The sequence below is a fragment of the Oreochromis aureus genome, linkage group 4 (genome assembly GCF_013358895.1).
Source record: "Oreochromis aureus strain Israel breed Guangdong linkage group 4, ZZ_aureus, whole genome shotgun sequence".
Taxonomy (NCBI): Eukaryota; Metazoa; Chordata; class Actinopteri; order Cichliformes; family Cichlidae; genus Oreochromis; species Oreochromis aureus.
In genome coordinates, this window is record NC_052945.1 from 16436919 (window position 1) to 16462097 (window position 25179).

The 25179-nt window shown below is 36.6% G+C and overlaps 1 protein-coding gene across 3 annotated transcripts; it reads left to right on the plus strand.

Annotated features, from left to right (window-relative positions):
• Nucleotides 1-1556: 1556 nt before the first annotated feature.
• On the plus strand, nucleotides 1557-14827 carry LOC116332132 (nuclear GTPase SLIP-GC-like). 3 transcript variants are annotated; one of them, XM_039611681.1, is made up of 24 exons: nucleotides 1557-1792; nucleotides 1929-2016; nucleotides 2187-2299; nucleotides 3219-3257; nucleotides 3885-3926; nucleotides 4040-4078; nucleotides 4482-4506; nucleotides 4665-4751; nucleotides 5063-5147; nucleotides 5925-6141; nucleotides 6249-6464; nucleotides 7625-7831; nucleotides 7924-8099; nucleotides 10509-10602; nucleotides 10685-10772; nucleotides 10890-11011; nucleotides 11265-11438; nucleotides 11525-11679; nucleotides 11788-11905; nucleotides 12018-12126; nucleotides 12232-12362; nucleotides 12629-12710; nucleotides 12900-12977; nucleotides 13119-14827. In XM_039611681.1, the coding sequence occupies exons 2-24, from the start codon at nucleotides 1950-1952 to the stop codon at nucleotides 13133-13135; spliced, it is 2481 nt and encodes an 826-aa protein (XP_039467615.1). In that variant the 5' UTR covers nucleotides 1557-1792; nucleotides 1929-1949; the 3' UTR covers nucleotides 13136-14827. The 3 variants fall into 3 exon arrangements, with proteins under 3 accessions (XP_039467615.1, XP_039467616.1, XP_039467617.1); XM_039611682.1 differs by having other exon boundaries at nucleotides 1935-2016; XM_039611683.1 differs by lacking the exon at nucleotides 3885-3926.
• The last annotated feature ends 10352 nt before the right edge of the window (nucleotides 14828-25179 follow it).

Consider the following 25179-nt stretch of genomic DNA (forward strand, 5'->3'; position numbering starts at 1 on the left):
ATCCAGGCCTGAAGATACATTTCGTTAGCTTCATAGCATAATTGCCTAAGTCACTTTGACCAGACAATGACTTAGGCACTTATGCTATGAAGCTAACGATTTATTTCTGTTCCCTGTCAATATAATCCAATAGGAAGGTAGTAAGTCTATAGTGTTCTCCGATTACTTTGCAATCCAACATTGCAGAAAAAAGCCAAAAGTTATCATTTGTAAGTTCAGAGTGTTCGGCAGCACCTAATCCCTTTGGCGTTTTTTTGCTGTAATTTCCAACTGTGAACTCCCAAGTCTGGATTTACTGATCGTGTTCTCTACCCATTGCTGGAAACTAGAGGAAGAATCCTGAATGCTCCTAAGTGACCTCGAGCATTCTTGGCCATTTGATCATATGCATGATCTCCTCCCCCCTGCCCTTCTTCCTCTTACCAAATGTGGTAAGAAGAAGAAGGAGGGGGGAAGATGGGTATCCCATCCCATTGTTTCTCTCGCATGTGAATACACCTTCCTTCATACACTTCATCTATAATCATATATATTCTATATATTCTATTAATTACACATGAATCTTGTACGTTTACCAATCACAACATACTTAATATAACTTCTTTCTTAATCATACACGGTAAACTCAGAGATTCTCACATCTCTCAGACTTCCACACTCTCACACACACAGAGAGACAGAAGGATGAGCAGCGTAGTCAAAAACACTCCCGCAATCTAGGTGAAAAATTCAGGCATCAAATAATTTTATTACTCAAACTACACTTTCTATTTCATCATATTGATTAAATTTAAACATGATTAACCATTAGCAAAATAACATCTAAGTAAACTCAGTTTTATCACTCTGCCACACAATTCCCATTAAAGGGCTGGATGTTAAGTCCTTCTTTTCCACATTTAGACAGAGATGAACCGAGGGATCTCATTGTCTTTGACTCTTTGAATATGGAAGGAAAATCATTTGTTTCAGTTCTATCACATCACAAACTGCAGATATTTTATGTGGCCCTACAAATGTATGTTTTCATCTGCTGTCCCTTTTTGTGTTTTACAATGTAAATACATTAACATTAAAACGAATAGCGCAGGGAGGAAAAGAAGGCATGTTTGTGTGAACCACAATCATTTTATGTAGCGATACAACATTTGAGCATGTTAAATACGCCATTCTAAAAACACAAACACTGATTAAGCAACAACTTTCAGCCAAGATTTATAAATTATTTTTCCTTCATACTGTCAGTGAATCTACTAGCTATACACCATAATTCAGCAAGTCAAACTTAACAGTTGCATTTATCTATTGTGGGATGGTTGTGGCTGGCCCGATGACTGTGACAGAAAATAGTGGCAATTTCTATTTTTTTGATACTTTTGAGGATTAAAGATGGTATTAATAATTTTTTTGTTCATCACTCAACATCGTTTCACTCCTCTGTTAAAAAGTAAAACAAAAAAGAAAAACAAAACATTTGCTCCGAGGCAGGTTGTTACCTGTCTGCCAGCCACACCCTTCTGCGCTGCACAAACACCTCCTCTTCCTGGTTTTCTCAGTTCACCGTTCTGCTTTTCCCTGCACCCGCTTTACTCATGTTGGATTTACCTTTTCTATTATATGTATAGATGCGGTTTCAATTGTGCAGTCACACAGTTCCAATTTGATTTTAACCGTATCTGTTTGTGGACTTTGCTTTTTGCTCGATTTTTATTTTTATTTTTTCCTGTTTGTGCCTCACTGCTTCCCTCACATCTCCGTCAGCAGCCTTTTCCTGCATTACTTCTAACAAAAGGTGAGCAGTTTGAACTGCTGAATCTGAATTTAATATCATTGTCTCTGATTATATATGCATTAAAGGAGAAGTTGGTCACAAATGTCTAATCTTTAAAGCAGTACTGTCTGGTTAAATATTACATTTTATATTTCAGTTTCAGTTTCATTTCTTGGTCATGGATGATTTCGTAAGAAACAAACTGCTTGAATGGGGGCTAAGTGAGTGGGTGGAGAAATTTAAAGGTAAAGTATTAACGTGAATCCGTGATGGGTACAGATATTGATTCCGATGTGATCTGTTAACTGTAAAACAGCTCATAGATCTGTGCTGATTGCTTTTTCACTCATTAACAAGAATTTCTGAAGCAAGTTGAGAATAAACTTTATCTCTGCAACTTTATTTTTAACTGCAGATGAACAAATCGATGCTGAAAGTCTGTGTGAGCTTGATGATCGAGAAATTGATAATTTGATCACAAAAGCTGGACCAAGAGTGAAATTCAAGAAGAAACTCAAGCTGTTAAAGGTAATTAAGTTTTTTTTTTTAATGTTGCTATATACAGAGGTGAATTTTTGTTAGAATTATCTGTATATTTAAAAATGCACTGGCAGTAATAATCAGTGATGGAAACAACAGTGACAAAAGTAACGCTGTTACTTTTTTCAGTAACTAGTAATCTAACTATTTGCTATTTCTATCGTTACAACGCTGTTACTGTTACTAACAAGAAAATGTGGTGTGGACGTGTTACAGTTTTTCAACACACAGATGGTTGAAGCTGTCTTCAGCTAATTTATAGTGGAGACTTTAAATTAGATAGGTTTTCTCCTAAATACTATTGCTATGTTTGCTGCAGGAAGAAACTGTAAAAGCTGCATTTTCTAAGGAGCAAAAACAAAAAACTCCACCCTTTCTATGGGCTTAAATTGTGGTCATAAATATTTTGTACTTGTAAATCAAATGTGTAGTTGTGAACTCAGTTTTGTAACCTTGTAAACCAGAATATCTGACATTTTTAGGTTTGTGCATCTATTTGTGTGTGTGTACAAAAAAAAAAAAAAAAATATGGATTTTTTTTAAGTAACGTAATAGTGACTTTTCCTAGTAATAATTTACTTTTAAAATATTGTAACTCAGTTACTTCTTCAAAAAACTAATTGAGTTAGTAACTACTAACTATAACGAATTAATTTTTCAAAGTAATTTGCCCAACACTCGTAATAATATCTAGCGCAATTTTTGTTAACTCTTTACTAAGATGGATTTGCAATGTTTTGATCGTGCTAGAAAGAACAAAACACAAATCAAGAAACAGTCATTTCTTTTCAATTAAGTTACAAACTATTTTGTTGCCTTGAGATTCAGTATCTATATGAGAAATACAGTTTTTAGTACATGTTTAAGTGCTCAGTATTGTATTCGGCTTTGCACTTTTTATCTGCAGCTTGAACAGGAGCATGAAGAAGCAGCTGGTCTGGTTCAGGTAAGGATTTTACTGAATTTCAGACATATTAGCCAACTGCCTGAGACAAAGGAAAGCTCCATTTTGTTGCCTGTAGGGTAACATACTGATTTTTATATTAATTTTAGTACCTCCGATTGACATAACCGAATGTCATTACTGCCGACGTAAATTACAGTTTTGCCGAATTTATGTTTACCTTTCAGTTTTACATTTCCCTCAGTGTCACCTGTTCTGGTCGTCTTTGCTGGTGTCTCTAGCTTCAAATGTGTCAGAACAGAATCACCAATTACCAGAGTTTGATGCCTGGCAGGTGTTTCAAAAAGTGGGGAAAAACAGTTAGACACATGAACAGGTTGGTGGTGTGCCAGGGGCTTCTGTTTAAGACTATGCTTCCTCATCATCATCACCCAGTCATCCTGTTTCCCCGGCTGCTCGGGACAATCTGCCAGTGGGAGCTAACTGGGCCTACACTACCTTTGGCTCCACCGGCTAAAGGGGCCTGGCTAGCTATGTGATTTTTGAGGGTGTGAAGCAGTCTCCAATTCTGTGATCCTGGCCTCCTGTGTCTCACTGGCAGTAATTATTTGTAGAGTAATTTTATTAATTCTTAACTAATATAGATTTGAACTGTTTTTACTGTTGTAGGAAGAACAAACCTCAAATCAGGAAACAGTCATTTCTTTTCAAGTCAGTTTAAAACTGTTTTTTCTTTCAGATTTAATGTCCATATGACAAATACAAATTTTAATACATGTTTAAGAGCTTAATATTAAACACTGCTTTGCACTTTTTATCAACAGTGTGAACAGGAGCATGAAGAGGTACCTGATGTGGTTCAGGTAAGGGTTATACTGAATTTCAGACATTTAGGCCAACTACCTGAGACAAAGTAAAGCTCCATTCTCTGGTCTACAGAGACTGACCACACAGAAACCAATAAATGACTGAATCTAAAAACTTAATTCATAGAAGGTTGGAGAATATACATTTTGCCCAGCTCGGGGAATCGCCAACAATCTCTGTAGGTCTTTGTGACTGGGACTTAATAGAATTGTCTCATAGATGTTTACTAAGAAAAAGGTAATTTATAATATATTCTTCATCAGTCTGCTGGTTGAAAACATAACTGCATTTAAGTTTGTTGATTGTAAAACTTGTATGTTAGTGTCCTTTAAATGTTGTTAAAGAGCAATGCCAATGCAAATAGTGATAATTTCCTGTATAACTCATATTCATCCTCAGGTCTTGCCATCCACAAGTGATACAGGTGAGACACATGCATCGTATTTATTGCATCTCATATTAGTCTGTGATTTAAAGGCACCAATATTTTTTTGCAATCGACATAACTTTCCTAAGAATAAATTACAATGCTGAGAGAAACACGTTTTTTGTTCTTATTTTTTGTTGTTTTTATCCAATCAGGAAAGAGAAAATCAGACCTTCAAAGTGATGCCAGCAGGTTGCAGTCACCAGCTAAGCGACAGCGTCAGTCAATGCCAGGATTTGCAGGTATTTATGTTTCTTCTAAACAGTGTCATGGTTTAAGCCACTATAGGGTTAAATTTCTGTGCAGCACAATTTGTCCAACATGTGAGTTTCATCTTTGCTAGAAATTACTTTTTCTTTGGCCTGTTGTCAAAATTTAACAGTCACATGATGCATGGTATAGTAAGTTTGATTGGTAAGTGGTCACATTATGCTCCTCATATACTCTAATTCACACAGGTTTGTTTTGTTTTTTTTAAACATGAGATTTTACATTTTCTGGTTATTCTAGTCTATAATTCCTTCTAAATAGTTTTTTACTTTTTTGTCCACAGAATCAATACTGTCTGATGTAAAAAACATCATGACATTTGTACATGCCAGACTAAATGACCAAGACAAACTCAGTGCTTTCTTGAAGTAAGTATTTAGTTTTTTTCATATTTTGTAATGTATGGGCCTGGTTCCACTCCTGATCATGTGACAGTTTCACAAATAGATCAAAGAGAGATTGTTTTTAAAGAAAGCAAAGATGCACCAAATATCTGTAAAACATCCTCAAAAGCTGTTAGTTATGTGTAATTTAGTCACATACAGAAGATGGTCCCCTTTTCAAGAGTCTTGACACACACAAAAATAAGCAGTATATTCAGATAATCACAGCAATTAAAATAATTCAGTCCAAACAAACTTTCTGAATGTCACACTCGTTACAGCAAGAAACAGTCACAGGAATGAGTAACCACATTGATGAGGATTTAGAATCAATACTAATTGCATGTCTTTGGACTGTGGGAGAAAGCCAGAGTACCGGAAGCGAACTGAGGCAAACATGGAGATAAACTCAAAACAAAAAGGCCCCCAGCCAGATGGTGGTGTGAGACAGTGCTAAATGTCATGCCATCGTGCTGCTAATACTTGATCCCTTTTGGTTCTTTGCTTTCTTGTGTCAGATTGTATGACACAGACTGCTGACATACAGCAGTACAATTATAGATGCTGAAATAATTCAGTAGTAAAATAAAACAACATACAGTTAACAATTTGTGGAACCAGTGTATAAAACTGAAATATCTAGTAATGATTCATTGAATAATCACTACCATGATTATAACTCTCTTTGAAACCTTTTGACGCATGCTTAAAAATGTTTTCATGACTGAATCGTTTAACCATGTTTAAAATATTGTTCAACAGGAAAAAGATCAGTGATTTGGAGACAGACAAGAGGGAGCTGGTTGGTGTCTTTGGTAAAACTGGGGCTGGAAAGAGCTCTTTGATAAATGCCATCATCAAAGAGAAGAATCTTTTACCCTCAGGAAGCATCAATGCCTGCACCTCAGTCATGATAAAACTGGAAGCTAACACACACAGCTCAGAGTATGAAGCAGAAATTGAGTTCATCACAAAGGAGGTAAAATAAATTCTCAAAGTTTGTTTAGTATTTGTGTTACAGTGCAGTTCTTGGAGCTTAAGGCTGGGTACATACCTCAATAAATGGCATGTCATCTATTTTTGTAGGAGTGGAACGATGAGTTGTGGTCATTTCGTCAGTTTCTTCGCAATAAAAAAAATCAGGACAAGGAAGATGAGGATTATCATGATGCTGTTGAAAAGCTGTCAGCACTGTATGGAGAAGACTGGAGAAGGTCCTTTGAAAACCTCATGGATCGCAAATATTTCAAAGAAATTCCAGAATTTCTCGAATCCAGGCGGAAGATTTTGACATGTGAATCAGTAAGACAAAAACTCTGACATTACTACTATAACAGACAGCCATGATAGACCACACACTGGGGATGCTGGAAAGGACACACAGGTGAAACTAGGACAACCTGGACACAAAAGGGAACTGAAAAAATTAACAAAAGACTAAAACTAGAATCATAACTCACTTCTGAAAATAGCATGCAGCATAGATTCAAAAGTCCAAAAAACAAAACACTGAAAACAGATCCAGTGATCGAAACAGATCTTAGTGAGTTTCCACAATGATCTTTAGATGATCGCATTTCCAGAAAAAAATCTATTCTTGTAATAACTGTGATTAACAAGACCCAAGACTGGTCCAGGTCCGTTATGTAGAGCATGGTTTTTATTTTTTTAAATCGCAGTAAGAGCCTTTACCTCTTCACACAACAGTGATCAGTTCCCTATTTTAACCTAGTTTTACACTTTAAATTGCTCCGTAGAAATTCACTGCTGAGCAAACCCATATGTAAAAGATATATATATCTTATAAAGTTTGTATCTGTCTTGTGTGAAACTTGTATGAAAAGCATACAAGAGTGAAAACAGATATAAGATCCCTTGAAAAATTATATAAATGAAACTTGTATGTTTTGGATACTTCCTAAAACAATATATGAAAGTAATGAGAAAGTGGCCACTCTCATGAGTAAATCATATAAGCCTTATATGATTCACTATATGAAGCAAGCCAAATCTGTTTTTTCTATTTCTTTTCCATATGGGAAGTCAGCAAAGACTGAATCAAAGTGGCCACAAACTTAACTAAATCAGTGTAATTAATGTCTCAAAGTGGTGGACAACTGTGCAAAATGCCCACATGCTAATAGTAATACTTACTGTTGAGACCAAAAGTCTACTTAGTGTGATTTAAATAAAAAAATTTTTAAATAAATCATAAAAATCTATTTTCATTTTGGTTTTGAATTAAAAAAACAAAACTATATTGTCCTATACTTCTGTGATACACATGATTGTACATGACACAATCAGATCATTTAAATCTAAAATTGAAAACTAATTATTCAGCTTTTAGTGATTCAATTTCTTTTAGTATTTTTTTATGTCACTGACTTTTTAATGGTTTTTGTAAAGCACTTGCATTGAGGACTGAAATTAAACTGCACTGCTTTTACTATTTATTGCAGGCTAATGAACTTTCTGCAGAATTTGTCAAGTACACAAGAAGTGATTCAAAGCAAGGAGAAGGTAATGAAGGAAAAAAGTGGTTTTGGCCACTAGTGAAGTGTGTGACTGTCAGGGTGCCAACCAATCCTTTTCTCCAGCATGTCACACTTGTGGACCTTCCTGGAAATGGTGACTGTAACAAGAGCAGAGATCAGATGTGGAAAGGGGTAATTCACATTTACTGTTCTTTGCTTATACTGTGTTGTCTGTAAACAGTCATCTTTCTATTAAGCACTGAGACATGTTATTCTCCTTTCAGATAGTTGGAGATTGTTCTACTGTATGGATTGTGACTGAAATTAATCGAGCAGCATCAGAGAAAGAGGCCTGGGATATCCTGGAAAGTGTCAGTAGTCTGATTGGAAATGGTGGCGAATGTCAGCAAATTCACTTTATCTGCACCAAGTCTGATCTTCTTGATGATTCAGATGATCTGTAAGTATTTTTTGAATGCTGATCAATTACATGATGTTTCCATATAAGATCAACGCAGGCTAGAGAAAAAATGAAGCACAGGGTTGAGCCTTTGTTAGAACATTTGGGCCAAAAGGAGTCTCAGAGGCTGATACAATTTTATAAAGTTTACTGAAGATGGTGGACTGAGTAATAAACAGAGAGGGAGCGGAATAGCGGAGAGTGGGAAAGGCAGTGGTAGAGGGACAGCAAGAGAGAAGAGGGTGAGCAATAACTGGAGAGCAGGAGGAGAAAGAGATGAAACTGACATCATAGTAGCTTTAATGTATGTTGCACATAATCTATGAGATTATAGGAAATCATGCATATCCTGGTCCTTACAGTCGAGTAATTCAACAATTTTACATTGTAAAGCAAAAGTGCCATTACACAGTCCTTCAGCAACAAAGTTAAAGTAGTTGCTGTGACAAAAAAAAGAATTTGTATGTAAGCATGTCAGCGTGTGGTGACGTCACGATCCAAGTAGAACATGGTGGTCTCTCTCCGAGTGCTTTAAGAATAAATGCTACCAGTCTCCGATATTTGCGAGTTTGTTTGTTTTTTTAACAGTCAAAATAAATACATTAAACAAATAACGTCATATCATTATAAACTGGATCCGCAAGGCAGACCTGCACAACTAATGTGATGTTTAATAGGTTTATCTACAATGAAAGAAATATATAAAATGAACTGGTGAATTAGTGGAGAGCAGCACCCTAAGGTGGCAGAGAAGCAGTGCCACAGCCAGTTTTTAAACACAATTTAGGCGATGACCATGAGTTACAGGTGTGCGACAGCCTGGGAAAGCTCAGCTTCGTCAGAAAGAGAGCCTCCCATATTTCCGCCTAAAGGCCAAGGCTACGTCCACACCTACATGGGTATTTTTGAAAACGCAGCTTTTTCTATGGGTTTGGGCTTTTCGTCCACACGTAAACTGTGTTTTGTATCACTAATAACTGAGATTTTTTAAAAACTCGTGCCAACATGGAGATTTTTGAAAACTCAGTTTCTGCGTTTAACTGGAATACAGAGATTTCGTCACAATTCCCAGAATTCACAGCGCGGCCCAGCCAATTCCAGTTTCCCACTCTTGCTGGGTCACAAAATAAACTTTCAAGATATTTTCAGGTGAGAATGTAGCTGTGTAAACTTCAAGTATGTGCTTGGTTTATCAAAACATCACATATTTGCAAAAGTGCTCCGACTTTTTCGGAGACGTCTGTTACCCACCAGCTCGATAGCTCGAGAACAGCGAACTCCTGGCACATTGTTTTCAAACCTCCCCTGGTCTTTCGCTACTCAGGTTAAATATGATATATAAGTCACTTAGACGACTGAAATTTTTATTGTTTGTTTTTTTTTATGTTATGTTATGTTATGTTATATTATGTTATTTGTTTGTGAGTAAATCATTTTGGCTGAGATTAAAATTATTAGATTAAATAAAACTTTATTAATCCCTCGGGTGGGTTCCTCCTGGGTTTTTACACAGCTGAATAAACGTCAAACAGAAAACTGATTAAACAGAAGTGTGAGATGATCGAGAATTTACTCCAGTGTCCTGCTATATGTTAGATAGCAAAGACGGCTGAGGTTATTAAACTCCGAGACAGCTGGTGACGCAAAACTGAAGGCTAGATCGTCAAATTTCACAGCCACTCACTTCCGGCCTACCCGGCCTCCTGAGGACCCGGCCCATGTAGACTGCGAAGGCCGTCTACAGCCCATGAATTTGGTGAACTTCGGACATGGCTTCTACATTAAACACAAGCCAAATCCCGATACCAACGCGTCATTGTTTTTGAATAAATTTAATTTTTTAAAATTAAATATTTGTATGCTGTATGCATCTTGTCTATTCCTAAATTGTGAGTCTACACCAGCCATATTTCACTGCGCTGCAATTTATGATTTTGAATCACTCAGACTAATGTGAAATTGTAAACTCCAAGAGAGCCAGTAAGGCAAAATCCAAAATACTGTCTTTAGTTATTAAAATTTCAAATAATGAAGGCACTTGAAAAGTAACACAAAATTAGCTGCCTTTCCAGAAAAACAAAAACTTTTCAGAAGTATTTAAGGTTTTGTGTTTACTCGTTCCCTCCCAGGCTTCTAGACTTCTGATTTGCCAATATTTCTAGAAGGTTAGGATTTGGCATGTTCTTGACAGCGTTTGACTTTGTTTTTGCGTTTACATGTGAACAGAGATATTTTTTTTAAACTGCGGATGTGGATGGGTTTTTTTAAACGAAGACAGAAAATCTCAGTTTTCAAAAATACCTGTGGACATGTGGATATAGCCCAAGAGTAAATCAAAACCACCCAGCCTGCCCCAAATTATGATACTAGTGATGATGGTAACAGTACATATATGCAAATTTCTTGTAGTTCATCAGCTGATATCCATGATCGAATAGTTAAAAGAAACATGCAAGCCAAGGATGGAGTAAAGAAAGCATTCAACAAGCGAACCAGGATTAAGGTGAGTTTTATAGGCTGACAGAAAATAATACAGACTCTCCACAGTTGTAAGGATGCTTTAAAATTAAATCATCTTTCCCCAGAAACACTTCACTGATGACAGTTTCAAAGTGTTCACAGTGAGCTCCAGAGAGTTCCTAAAAGGGAAGCATCTAAGTCCACAAGAGACCGGTAGGTGAAGTCTCAGTGCACATGTTGTTTTAGTTTCCTCTGACTGAAAGAAAAATTATTTATTTTGAATTATAGTGTGTAATGTCAAACTGTGGCACTGAAATTTCTTCTTAACAGAAATAACCAAACTTCAGGGATTTTTGCAAGAGCTCAATGACTGTCACTCTGAGACAGTAAACTATGTGAATGGAGCTTATGGGATTCTGTCTTTGATTCAAGGAGCCAACTCCAGAGGAGTGGTAAGGTCAAGTAAAAGATACACAGCAACATTCTCTTACATTCTGGGATTTCTCAATTGTCTTTGTGTTTCTTATTTAGTTTTTTTTTTTTTATTTAAGAATTTATGGGTTATTAATTGTCTCATGTATTTTTGCTGTTATATTTAGTTTCTCAGGTTCTTATTGCAGAAAAGTGATTTTTAAAACCAACTGAATTCAAAAACCTATAAGAAACGACAAGTAGTTTTTATGGTTTTATTCAAATATTTTTCAGGATAGCAAAAAAGGTGAGGTGTGTGCAGAACTTGAGAGAATCATGAACCTCCAACTTGAAAATGTCCGAAAAGAAATGGAAGAGACCTATATGGCTTTTGAAAAATGTCTTAATGATGGCGTTGAGAAATCCAAACGTTCATATGGAGAAAAACTCAAGAACTTCTTGTATCGTGTATGTATTTTAAATATAGTTACAACAAAACAACAGATTTGACAGGAGTATGTATTTAAATTATTCTGTTTTCTTTTTTGTTTTAGGGAAAGAAGGGTGGTGCTTTTCACAGGGTACTGAAGTGTGTCGTTGAGAATGGTGGCGTCCACAAACCAAAGAACGGGACCCTAATAAACCTTAACATGAAGTTGGCTTCAGGTCTGATTGACAGCATTGATGAAGAATTCAGAAAGACCTTCCCGTAAGAAAAAACAATTTCTAAACAGTCACATAATATTATTCAAGATAATTTATAACATTTAAACTTGCCAATTCTGCCATTAATAACCACAATGTTTATATGTTTTAGAAATGACTCAGAACGCGGAGCATTCAGTGGAGTCATCAATGAATTTTCTCTTAACACTGATTCTCTGACTGAAAAGTACAAAAGTGCTGAACTGCAGTTCAGGTTTCTCAAGACAGAGGTAAGAGATGAAACTTTACTGTCTAAACTAATGGACAGTAAAAGGAAAAATGTTTTATGACTTGATGTGATTTAAAATGATGTTCATCCGTATTTCATGTTTTGTGTCTAAGGAAGAAAAAATTAAGGCAAAACTGAACAGAATGATGCGGAAACAGAAGAAAAGAGTCTACAGCAGTCTGATAGAGACAATTGAAGACATTATGGAAGAAGGCTACAAGAGTAAGAAATAAGATCAGAGATTCACAACTTGGCACTAAAACACATAGTTATATTTATCATTATTCAGTAAGAGAAATCTGATTGGAGCTTTCTGTCTTATTGTAGAGGCTGCAGAATTTGAAGGAGAAGGCGTGCTGTACAACATGAGGGAGACTATTGAGAACCATGTGCACTCAAAGAAGGACATGTTTGAGCTGGCAAAAAATACCATGTTGGAGAAGTTGCACAGTTTGATGGTTTGTCATGTTTTATGAAGAAATATTATGACCGTATTTTGTTATAATTCACCCAAAGGCTTTTTCTATGTTTAGCTGGAATAGAGTTACACAAAAATGTATGTTTCCATTTATATTTTAAATCCAGCCTGAGAAACCGAATTTCCCGGAGGAACCCACCCGAGGGATTAATCAAGTTTTATCTATCTATCTAAACCTGTAAATGTAATTTTATTTGACTTCAACACATTTTGATCTGTGATAAGTAATTACAATTTTTAAAATAGGTAAACATCCTGGAGATTCTGAAGAAAATTATGAAGGAATCCATTGAACGTTCATTTAAAACTGATGGGAGCTCACTCCCAGGTAAACAGGACAGTTTGCTGTAATTACATTTGATAAAACTTCCTTCCTTTTCTCTTTATCTTTACAGTCTTGCAACTGATAGCACAGTCTGTTTACCTATTTGTCTATCTATTTTTAAATTAACTTATAAATTACTGAGTGACACTGTGACTCTGGCGGGAAACAATTAAAAAATGTTTTGTTTTTCAGATGTTTCAACAGAACTTGAGATGGTGAAGAAATATTGTGATCAACTTGCAGCCAGTCTAGACGATGAAACATCACTGGGTAAATCCTTAAATGTCATCATCAGTATTACATTAAATGTTTTAAATTAAAAAAAATGTCCTTAATGGAACCAGTGGAAACCAAAGTTTCTATTTGTTATCGCTCTTTGTTAAACCTTTTTTTCTGTTTTGGATGTTTCAGATTTGCTGACTGGGTAGAAACAGCAGAAGTCTGGACACAAACAGGTTTTCCCAGAGGAAGTGCTGATTAAAACAAAAAATCATCTTTGATTGATTTTGTCTCAATCATTTTCAGTTGTTTTTGTGTGGTCTATTTAAAAGTTGTTTGGTGACATTTGATTTTGATTTTGAGAATGTCTGTATCTTTAATGATTCAAATCTTGAGGCTGACAGAGAAGTTTGAGGAAAAACTGAAAGAGATTTACATTACATCACTCTACATATATTTCAAATCTATTTTAATGTTTTTATTTTATGAATTAAGTTATGGCTCATTCAGATGCCAATGACAATTATATAGCACATTTCATTACATGTAATATCAGTCTACTTGACACAGAAGACAAAAACATGGTAACACTTTATAATACAGCCCACAACTAAGGTGTAATTCCCCTGTAATTAAATGGAATATCAATGTATTTTATCTAAAATTACAATTAAAATTGTGATTGTATTTACCTACAAATATTTAAAGGTAGGGATTTCTGAAATGTTTAGTACTATAATCTAATGAATCCTAAAATTGATCTTGTAAACTTTGAGACAGGATTGGTCAGTTAGGGTAAGTAGCTCCATCTCCATGCAGCTACAGGACTAGTTTTATCCCTCTACATTGTGTCCATCTTTTTCCTCAATTTCAGTAGTTCTTTTCACTGTGGAATTAATTGTCTGATTATGAGATTAAAAATAGTTTTTCATCTCAACCTTTCACACTCAAATATGTGTTTTTGACAGGTTTTCATACATTAGAGCCACAGCAGAGGGTGTTTTTCTTGAAAACAATATCTGAATTAGGATAAGATGGATTTGTGTATGAGAAACACAACTTGTCATAGATTTATTTGTAAAAGTTTTGTTTCAAGGACACATTCATACTTCTTGTCATGCTCTTTAATTGTAAGTTTCTTGCTCACAACAACATTTCTGACCTGTCATCTATGTTTATTCTTCACAAAAAAATATTACATAAACATTGTTTTGGCAGTAACATCAGCAGACTCTGTTGTGATATTTTGACAACATTGTGTGCTGTTAACAGAATTTGACCTCTGTCACACCTAACAGCCATTGTTGTTGTTATGCAGGTCTTTCCAAGTATCCTGTGCCATTTGTGTCCCCACAAAAGAACTGGGTGTATTTTGTATAAAAATATATTAACACATTATTTCTAAAAGCTTGTCTTAAAATGTTAATCCTAATTTTCCTTTGCAATAAATTCTACATTTCAGGAAATATTCTTTTCTTTTTTTAGCATGAGTATCCTAAAACGGCATCATTTTTGTTTAAGTTCAGTTGTTAATATAAGTTATAAAAATCTGACAAAAACATTTGACCTTCTTCATTACAGTTTTACAGCCACACTCATAATATTATAGCCTGATGTTATTTTATTCCACTAAGACATTTTTCAATGCTTAAAGTCATTGAAATAACTCCCTGAATAGTCTTTACTCCCATGATGCCAGGTCTCTCTTGAAAATGAGATTTTTAATCTCAATGAGATTTTTTACCTGGATAAATAAAGGACTAATAATTACTCTTATGGAAATCCTTCTGAATTGGAATTGTTTTTTGTTTTTTGTTGTTTTTGTTTGTTTACTTTCTTTTGTTTTTTGAGGGAAATTGTCAAAACAAAAAGAACCAGAATAAATATCAATCTTTTCTCAACCTTTTCCTCCATTTTTCTGAATGATTCACAAATGTGTTAAAGCATACCCTGTCCACCTTCTTATGGTTATTTACAGTATAAACTGATACTGCATCTCATAAGTCAGTGATTCTTAACCACTGGGCCGTGAGCCACTCCTTGAGGGCTGGAAAAAATTTTTATTTTACACCTGTGTCCCTGTCCATTATAAATAATTTCACTTTCAATACAGCTTCCCACCACTTGTTGGGGGTTGTTTAATCAGCCTCAATAAGCAAGCAGAAGAAGATAGTCTGCCCGCTGTTTACAAATAGCAAAATATATGGAGAAGTTCTTAAAATGCAAAAATGAAGATAAAAGTGACAACCCCCCTTCCCAAAAGGCAACATTTTTGCGCAAGTACAACCTTGACTTCCTGAAGTATGTGTTTGTGAACGGAGGAAACGAGGCGGACCTGAGAGCCCAGTGTGCGAAGTGTGGACTAATGCTACCCAACGAAGCAGTGAACTGATTTTACCTGTTGCTGTATATATGTGCCATGAACTGATCGGAGAGGCTGCTGCAAAGAAGCTACTGACCATCCCACTCTCAAACGACACTGTGAGCCACCGTATTACAGACATGGTCTTAGACATACAGCATCAGCTTCTGGAAAGACTAAAAAGTACTACATTTTTCTCTTTGCAACTAGACGAGTCCCTTTTTTTCTTGTCTCTTTTGCTGTAGTAAAATTGAATTATTATTATTTTTATTATTAAGCTTGATTGAACCTTTCAATTTCTACTTGCAGTTTGATTTGTTTCATGAATTGTTGACCTGTTTGGCATTTTTTTTATGTCCAGGTTCACATACAAGTAATAAATAAATGTCTTTGTGATTATTACATTGCATTACATCATCATCCTGTTTATTTGGTTTTAGTTGTTAAAATGAAGTACATTTGATTTAGTTATTAAATATAAATCAAACCAAAAGCAACCTCAGTTTATTGAATACAGTGTTAACATCTGAATGGGCCCTGGGCCACTTTGTAGTGAAAAAGTTGGGCCCCGAGTAAAAAAAAAAAAAAAAAAAGGTTAAGAACCCCTGACATAAGTAATAATGACTAATTTAAGCATTAAATGTCTTCCTTATGCATGAGCTTCATTTGAAAAATTTGGGTTTGTCAACACCCCCAAAAATCATAAATAAGTAACAAACCAGTATATATATATATATATATCTATATACCTATATATCTATATGTCTATCTCTTTATATCTATATACAGATATAGATAGATACAGATACAGATATATAGATATAGCAGCTGGATGGTGTAGTGTTAAAACTATGCAAACTGTATAAGTGAGCAGATTCCTAACATGTTGAGCTGTCTGTTGTGATGACCTCTTTTTTCTTCTTTTTTAATGTTTTGTTTTCCAGTTTACTGTAAGTATACATAAAACAATGTTTTTGTCTTGTTTTTAACCCATAACATTTGTAAAGTTTTATCCCTTTGGGTTGTGTAAGACAAAAACAAAACACTGTCTGGCAGGTTGCTACCGCTCTTCCAGCCACTCCCATCTGCGCTGCACAAACACCTCCTCTTCCTGCTTTTCTCAGTTCTCCGTTCTGCTTTTCTCTGCTCCCGCGTTACTCATGTTGGATTTACCTTTCTATTATATGTATAGGTGCAGTTGCACCTGAGCAGTCTGAGCCACACAGTTCCAGTTTGTTTTTAATCGTATCTGTTTGTGGACATTGCTCTTTGCTTGATTTTTATTTTTCCCGCCTGTTCCCTGTTTGTGTCTCACTGCTTCCCTCTGTTAAGGGTTCAATATTGAGAGAAGAATCCATAAAAACCACAGATCCAGGCGTGTGCAATTTAGACGGCATTTTAATGAACACATGTGTGAGTTCAACAACCCAATCAGTGTTGAACTGTCTTTCTCATATTCAGACAACTGTTTTATGGGGTTAAGAATTGTACAGCCCCCTTTTCTGTTACTAGGCAGATTTACGTCACACCAAAACCACAATGACTTTTAACATAGAACATCATCTTCGTGTCGACGGCTGATGCTTCCTGTCTCCATTCTCGCTGTCGCTTATCTCCCGGAACATCAGTTGCACTTCCTCTAAGTACTTGACACACTTCTGCATTTCTGCCCTACCAAAATAGACCTGTTATGGTGTGTGTGTGAGTGCGTACACGTGCAAGGGCGCGTGCATGTTGTGTACTGCGTACGTGTCATGACCTCTCACTATTTGTCTGTCTGTGCGTGCAGAGTTTGCATCTGCTTTTCTGATCCTTAGTTGACCTTAAACTGAACTTTCCCCTATCAGTGATTCCTCTAACTAAGTGTGTGTTAATCAACGATACATGCATAACACCCTGCTCTTTGGCTTGCAGTCACTCTGCTTTCGGTTTCACTTCTGCAAAACATGCTCTGCAGACGCGTTTCGTTTCCTGTCTCATTTTAGCCCAGAGAGTATTTTCCTGTCTCTGCCCTCTACACAGAGATCATAAAAGCATTAATAACATTTAAATTATAGATTCAACAGAACCATTTAAAATGGTTCTTCTTTGGACCTGTAATAAAGACTAATATAATACCAATATATTTGAACATCTGAATGCATCTAAATGCAACCTCACTATTAATACTGAAATGTTAATGATGATTATAAAAATAGCAGCAACTAATAGCAGGACAATATTTCTATTCCTGACACTCCCTCTCTTGACCTCTTGACCACAAGAGGTCACCATACTGTGTGTTAGGTCACTCCTTGGCCCATTCAGCTGCTCCCCTGTCCATCCCAGACATCATGGACATTAGGATCACTGTTCTTAGCTCTGACCCTCTCTTGGCATCCTGTGACTTAACAAATCAGACAACCTCATGTCATCTAGGTGGTCTTAGTTATAAAATGCCCGCTCCCACTTGAGAACACTTCATGCTTAAGTGGTCTCTGCTCCTCTTCTGGGTCCCACTCTCTTCTGGGCCTCCTGCAAAGGAAACAGAACCCTTCCTCCCTAGTACGGCTTCCCTGCCTTATGTCCCTCAATTGTCTTCTTCATTCAAACCTAATGTTACTCAAAACATGAACCTAATTTTGTATTTGGTTTTTGACTTTTATTTTCAAATCTTAATCAACCGTACTCAGCATTTGTAAAACTCTTCAAGCACTGCCTTCAAGAGAATCGAAGGAAGCACGTCTCTGCATGTGCTTCCTCTTTGCTCCTTATCTGATCACCAACATCCTGTGCACAAAACTGTCACTGCTGCAAGGGCCTCTCATCTAAAGTCACCTCTCACAAGCAAAATCATCATAAAATCATTATAAGGGCTTATTCTACTAAAAGGATCAAAGAAAAACAACCATTTTAATCAACTAAGTTTAAGCATATAATCAATTACTCCTAAATAACTTTCATCATAGCTAAAAGCTCCCTAGGAACAACTTCTGTGTGTTGACACTAACTTCATTTTAACACTCACAGTTCCTGTGTTATAACCTGTTGTAATATATCATTTTATTTCATTTTACTACTCTTACTGTAATGGTACATTCTAATTATATTTTATCAGTCATTATATTTTATCAGTTTTAACCAAAATACATAAGCTTTTCCCCCCTTGGACCTGGTTTAAAGCAAAAACTTGATCCCTTCAACAAGTATTTGTTATCCTGTAACTGCATTTTATATAAGAGGACTAATTTAGAACTGCATGTGTTATCTCCATATTTTACATGTCACACAGTTTAGTTACAAACAAAACTCCTATTCAGTTAAATGCTAAATGGATTTCAGGCCTTTTGCCTGGAATCAATACTGTCATGTGTCTTAATGAACTCTATATGTCTGTAAGCGTGTGCAATCCTTCAAAACTCAGGTCATTCTCACAGTAGATTGGCTAATCATAACGTTAACCAAAAGTTTATGACCCTCAAGAGACGACTCTCTGAGCCACAACTCCGTCAAAGGCACAAAAATGCAATGTGTATGAAAAATCATTTCTACATATATAATCTCCAATATTATTCATTTGAGTCAGCGAGACTTTTAACATCCTCATATAAAAGCTCTCCTCTACCCTAAAGCCTACCTTATAACAACATTCTAGCATTATGTCACTGTTACAACTTATCCTAAAATCAAAAGAAAAATCCCACATTTTCTACTCATAAAATGTTCACTATTTTCCCAAAGCATATCCTTTATTCCCACAGTTTCCCCTTTAAGTTTTGTATACAACTTCTTATGAACACCGCATTTTATCTTCTAAACCTAATTCAGTTCATTTTAATCCTTTCTTTTAACAAATCCTCAGTTTTACTATATCTAGATTATCAAACAACCCCAATCATTATAAAATCCTAGTAAAACCCTTTCAAATTAAACAAATTAAATCTTAAATCCCTCTCTTTTTGACACATCTCATGTGGCAAAAACTCAACATGCTCCACCCAAGCTTAACAAATTAAAAGGAAAAAAGGTTAGTCATTTCATTTCCCAGAACAGCTCAGCAATTCTCCTCTCCGGTGTTTTGCTTCAGCCCTGAAAACCTGTGTTTAAAGAACAAAATCAATTTAATCATCATGTCAAATCTCCTTCACTCGTTGCTCCATGCAAGGTCTGGATCCTTGGAACTTCCTGAAAACAAAACCTGTAGTTTACATTTCATACTCAACTCTCCCTTTATGATCCCGTCTATGTCATAACAAAAATAAACTTGAACAGAACAGTTATTAATCCTGAGTTACCTCAGTTAATGGTAACTTGAATCTCATCAAACAATGTTTCCCTTTTAGCATTTAGCATTCTCCCAACAATATAATGTAATCCCATAATCTAACCCCGTAAAAGAAATTTTCTCAAAGCAAACATCAGCATCCCAAAATCAGCCTCCCAGATTTAAGTCTCCCACTTGTCCTGCCTATGGCAAAAGCAAAACAAAGCATCCCCTTTCTTTTCCTCACATGATAAATCTGTCCACATTTATTCATTCCCACCTTAGTCCAGTCACTCACATTCACTCACATGCATTCACATGATATTTTTGCTGATCTGCAGCCTCCTGCGCACGTCATCAGATGCTCCACATCAGCAAAATGAGCTCAATCATTTGTTTTATTTCGTTTTCCTTTTTAGGAAAATAGTTCGCTATATACTTTTGACTGGATTGAATCGATCAATCCATTTTTAGACAGAGACTTGCCGCCAATCAGTCTCTGATTGTAATCAATTATAATTCTGTAATGCCCACCTGATTTCCGTACTTGGTAATTTTGTCAACGCCGTCCGTTCACTCTCTTCCAGGCCTGCTTAGAACAAAATGAAAAAGAGAGCTGATTATTAGCTCATCAAAGTACAAAACAAAATCACCTGACAGGTTTTTTCTAAGTGCACTGTTATAAAAACTATGGGCCCTTTTAGACATGTCCATGTTTATCAAAACTCCCTCTATTAAAAATAAAACAACAACCTCAAAAATCTTCAACAATCTGAAATTTCACCCGTTCGACACACTGAAAACCTCGCCAAAAGCTGCACCGTTTCGTACACAACAATAACCCCGGTTAGGCACTTTACCATACTCAGATTCAGCCTAACACCTTACAACAATGTGTCAACACTAATTTATAGACCTCCTAATCAAATTTGCACCTCTGAACAATCTACCCCTCCTTTAAGGCCTCAATCACACACACACACAGGAAGTGTTAAGAAAAAATGAAGAGAGGAAGTGTCTCTGCTCATAGACTCACAGCTCAACTGCCAACTTGACAAGAAAAATACATGTTTACACCTTATCACATTATTGAACGATTTTCATATTCTTTCTATACTAATCACTTACTTTGATCAATCAGTGCAAGAGCACTCCTGAGTCACTCTTATAGACACTTTTCTTTTGTTTTTCCATCTATTTTATGAACCATTCACACCATTCTCTCACTCATACAAGCAGCAAGCAGATCTTCATTGCATATGCTTATGTTCTTAGCCAGGTTTTTAATCAATATCTGTTCATTAAGCTTCAGGAGCTTGTCTTTATAAGGTTAATGCATTTTCTGTTTGTGTGTGTATGGGTATATGTTATTTTGCATCTATGACTTCACAGTCTCCCAGACTTCTTCCCAACTCTCCAGTTAAGCAGTCAGTTTTCTTTTTCCCGAGTTACTAACCCACATTTTGATTTCCCACCTTAAATTACCGCCCTCCTGGTCTTCAGCCAGGAGCTGGGGCTTGCTTTTCAGGTTCCTGGACACATCATGCTGTGAACAATTCAACCAGAAACTTGCCTTAACATATCCATTCATGTTAACCTGTAATTTCTTCAGACTCCTGCATCTGGAGAATTGGCCTGGGTCTGCTTTTACCCTGAAAATAACAAACTAAGACATTTTCATTATTATCACCAGTGGTTAAATAACCCATTTCTCTATCTCTGATCAGAAACACCAATTATGCCATGCATGTAAGCGTGTTCTTCCTGCATTTTATGTTAATTGGGTGTAAACTGCTTCTTCATTAAATTAATTCATTGAGTTCTTCGTTGCCTTGTGATGTATTCATGTTAATGTACACTACGTGTAAGCTGTTTCTTCATTGCATCCTATATATTCATATTTAATTTATGCATTTCACCACTGAGCTTTAGATTCAAACTATCTCACTTCTGATTCATTTCAAAATAATCTCACATGTAACAATTTGTATGTGTGTTTTCTATTCATTAAGGTAATGACAATTATTTCTTTCATTATTCTTACCTTTTCTAATGTTTACCTCTTTGTTATGCTATGGTGGACATCCCTAAACAATTCATGAGTTCAGGTTTCAATTTTCAATCCAATCATCTCCTATCTTCTCGAGTCAAACTCGTCCAGCTTCATCTCTCACTGGTCCTCTCTGCACAATGTCCTGTTCGGGCTTCAAAGCTCCCGCAAACACAGTCTCAACTCAGCTGTTGTCTTCTTCTCTGTTTCTTTACAGTCTTTCTTTCAGATTAAGTCCCAGCATGGCAAAATATCACTCAATGTCCAGTGCTCTTCCACAATTCTTTATCCCACTGTTCAACTGCCCAGCCTGTATTTTCACAGTACATGTTACATTACTCTTACATGCTGCTGCTGGTCGTCAGTCGTCATCAGGGTTAATGGATCAGTGGCACTGCCGTTTGCCTGCTGTATTCAAGTTCACGATGTTCTATCGGTCTTCATCAGGCGATTGACTGTCCTTTGAACTTCTTCTCCGCTTCAGGGACAAAGTGAGAGATCCAGCCGCACAATTTCGAGCCAAAAACTGGCTTATTCTCCCAATTCTTTTAATCTACTTTTCTGCTGCTGAACTCAAGGTTGCAAAGTTGAAAGACGCCCACCTGTATTGACCATATAATTAGTATTATATTCATTTTTTCTTAAAGGCTTCATTTGCTCCCATTTCCTCGTCTGTCTCTCTGTGTTCTTTCTGCACACACTCAGTTCCCATATATGGGCATGCACAGTTCCTGTTCACTATTTCCTGTTGCTGCAGCCCCGATACACAGAGCAATATTTCCTGTTCCTCAAACTAATCTAACTCCTTTGTTTTTTGTTTTCTTGAATTAAAAACACTTTCAAACTTTAGCACATCCTACTTTTTCATCACCCAAGAAATATATTTCACACTCCTTTATTCCATACACACCTTTTAAATGCTCTAACCTCTTTCAGACGCCATAAATCGTCTCACACGCACTGCCTTTCTCTCACTCAGAGAACTCACGCAGAGTCACTCAAATCAAATACTGACAGCATTCACACAGTTAAAATCACACAAAATACGCTTTCATACGAGTATTTTGGACATGCCTTCCATGATCAGAAAGAGCAAGTCAAAAGAAAAAAGAAAAAGAAAACTGAAACCTCTCGTTGTCTCACACACAACTTCTCACCAGACACACATAACTGAAAATAAAACACACCAGCCTTTATGGCTCAAAATATATACCTCTATCAAAATTCAGTCATTTTCTAATCATCCACACTAATATATTCACACTGTATTTACACTCTCATAATAAGCAAAACCAACCTCTTATATACAGGCATTTAGCAAAAAGCTCTCAGTCCTCTCAAAATTGAAACCACCCTCTCTGCGCGTCACTGCTGCTCATTTGCATTTACACACACCATCCGTGCACATCCGGCTGTGCATTACTGACACAGAGACTGATCTTACTCATAGATCTCATATTTTATATTACAGACGTCTTATTAATTACAACTGCACAGATTTCAGGCCTCTTAACACCTATATAATTTTGATAAATTTACGTAACGGCTCCAACCGATAAGTCCTAGACTTTTTGCTCAATTCACCGGACCAGCTCCAACCGTTCCGTCCACATTTCTAGCCCTAACTTAATTTACAGGTAGCCAAAAAAGCGCAAATAGGAGACTCTAACTCCTAGCAATTTCAGAGGTTCCCAAGTTCTCTCCCGCTGTCGACGGTACTATCCCTACTGTCCAGTAGGTCTAAGGTCAGCGTCCTGCCTTAGCGCAAGCGTTACCAAGGAGAAAATGCGCTTCTTAACAGACGCCGCTGTCGTTCTACAAAGATTTAGAATAATTTGAACCAACCATCTACACTCCCACACAGGAGTAAGAATCAGGCAGACCTATCCTTGTGGACATAGGGGCTCCAACCCACAAAATGACCATCACAAAATAGAGTCCATGACCCATAGGGCTCCAACCCTCAAAACAACCAAATTCCTAGCACACTAAATTAGCAGCTCCCACTGCTTTAATTCTCTCAACGGCTCCGACCGTTCTTAATTCTCTCAGCGGCTCCAACCGCTTTTAACTTTCTCAGTACTGTACTTTATTACTTTCATTATCACCAAAATCAAAACAGACTTTCCCCAGTAATTTTCAGTGAGTAGACTTTAATTTCTCATGTCCAATCTGGCACATTTTGGAAAATTCAACAGGTATGTGCCTTACCTTTTGTTTAAGCCGGCTTATGTCCACTCACTTCAGACCACTGACTCCTATCTGCCCATCCAATCACCACAGACCCTGGATCTCTCCATCTACACCAAAATTAATTCCCTCTCTTCACGGAACGAGCCCCCAAATGTTAAGGGTTCAATATTGAGAGAAGAATCCATAAAACCACAGATCCAGGCGTGTGCAATTTAGACGGCATTTTAATGAACACATGTGTGAGTTCAACAACCCAATCAGTGTTGAACTGTCTTTCTCATATTCAGACAACTGTTTTATGGGGTTAAGAATTGTACAGCCCCCTTTTCTGTTACTAGGCAGATTTACGTCACACCAAAACCACAATGACTTTTAACATAGAACATCATCTTCGTGTCGACGGCTGATGCTTCCTGTCTCCATTCTCGCTGTCGCTTATCTCCCGGAACATCAGTTGCACTTCCTCTAAGTACTTCGGCACACTTCTGCATTTCTGCCCTACCAAAATAGACCTGTTATGGTGTGTGTGTGAGTGCGTACACGTGCAAGGGCGCGTGCATGTTGTGTACTGCGTACGTGTCATGACCTCTCACTATTTGTCTGTCTGTGCGTGCAGAGTTTGCATCTGCTTTTCTGATCCTTAGTTGACCTTAAACTGAACTTCCCCTATCAGTGATTCCTCTAACTAAGTGTGTGTTAATCAACGATACATGCATAACACCCTGCTCTTTGGCTTGCAGTCACTCTGCTTTCGGTTTCACTTCTGCAAAACATGCTCTGCAGACAGGCAGTTTCGTTTCCTGTCTCATTTTAGCCCAGAGAGTATTTTCCTGTCTCTGCCCTCTACACAGAGATCATAAAAGCATTAATAACATTTAAATTATAGATTCAACAGAACCATTTAAAATGGTTCTTCTTTGGACCTGTAATAAAGACTAATATAATACCAATATATTTGAACATCTGAATGCATCTAAATGCAACCTCACTATTAATACTGAAATGTTAATGATGATTATAAAATAGCAGCAACTAATAGCAGGACAATATTTCTATTCCTGACACCTCACATCTCCCTCAGCAGCCTTTTCCTGCATTACTTCTAACAAAAGGTGAGCAGTTTGAACTTTTAATTTGAATTTAATATCAGTGTCTCTGATTATATATGCATTAAAGGAGAAGTTGATCACAAAAGTCTAATCTGTAAAGCAGTACTGTCTGGTTAAATATTAAATTTTATATTTCAGTTTCATTTCTTGGTCATGGATGATTTTGTAAGAACCAAACTGCTTGAATGGGGGGCTAAGTGAGTGGGTGGAGAAATTTAAAGGTAAAGTATTAATGTGAATCCCTGATGGGTACAGATATTGATCCTGATGTGATCTGTTGACTCTGAAACAACATC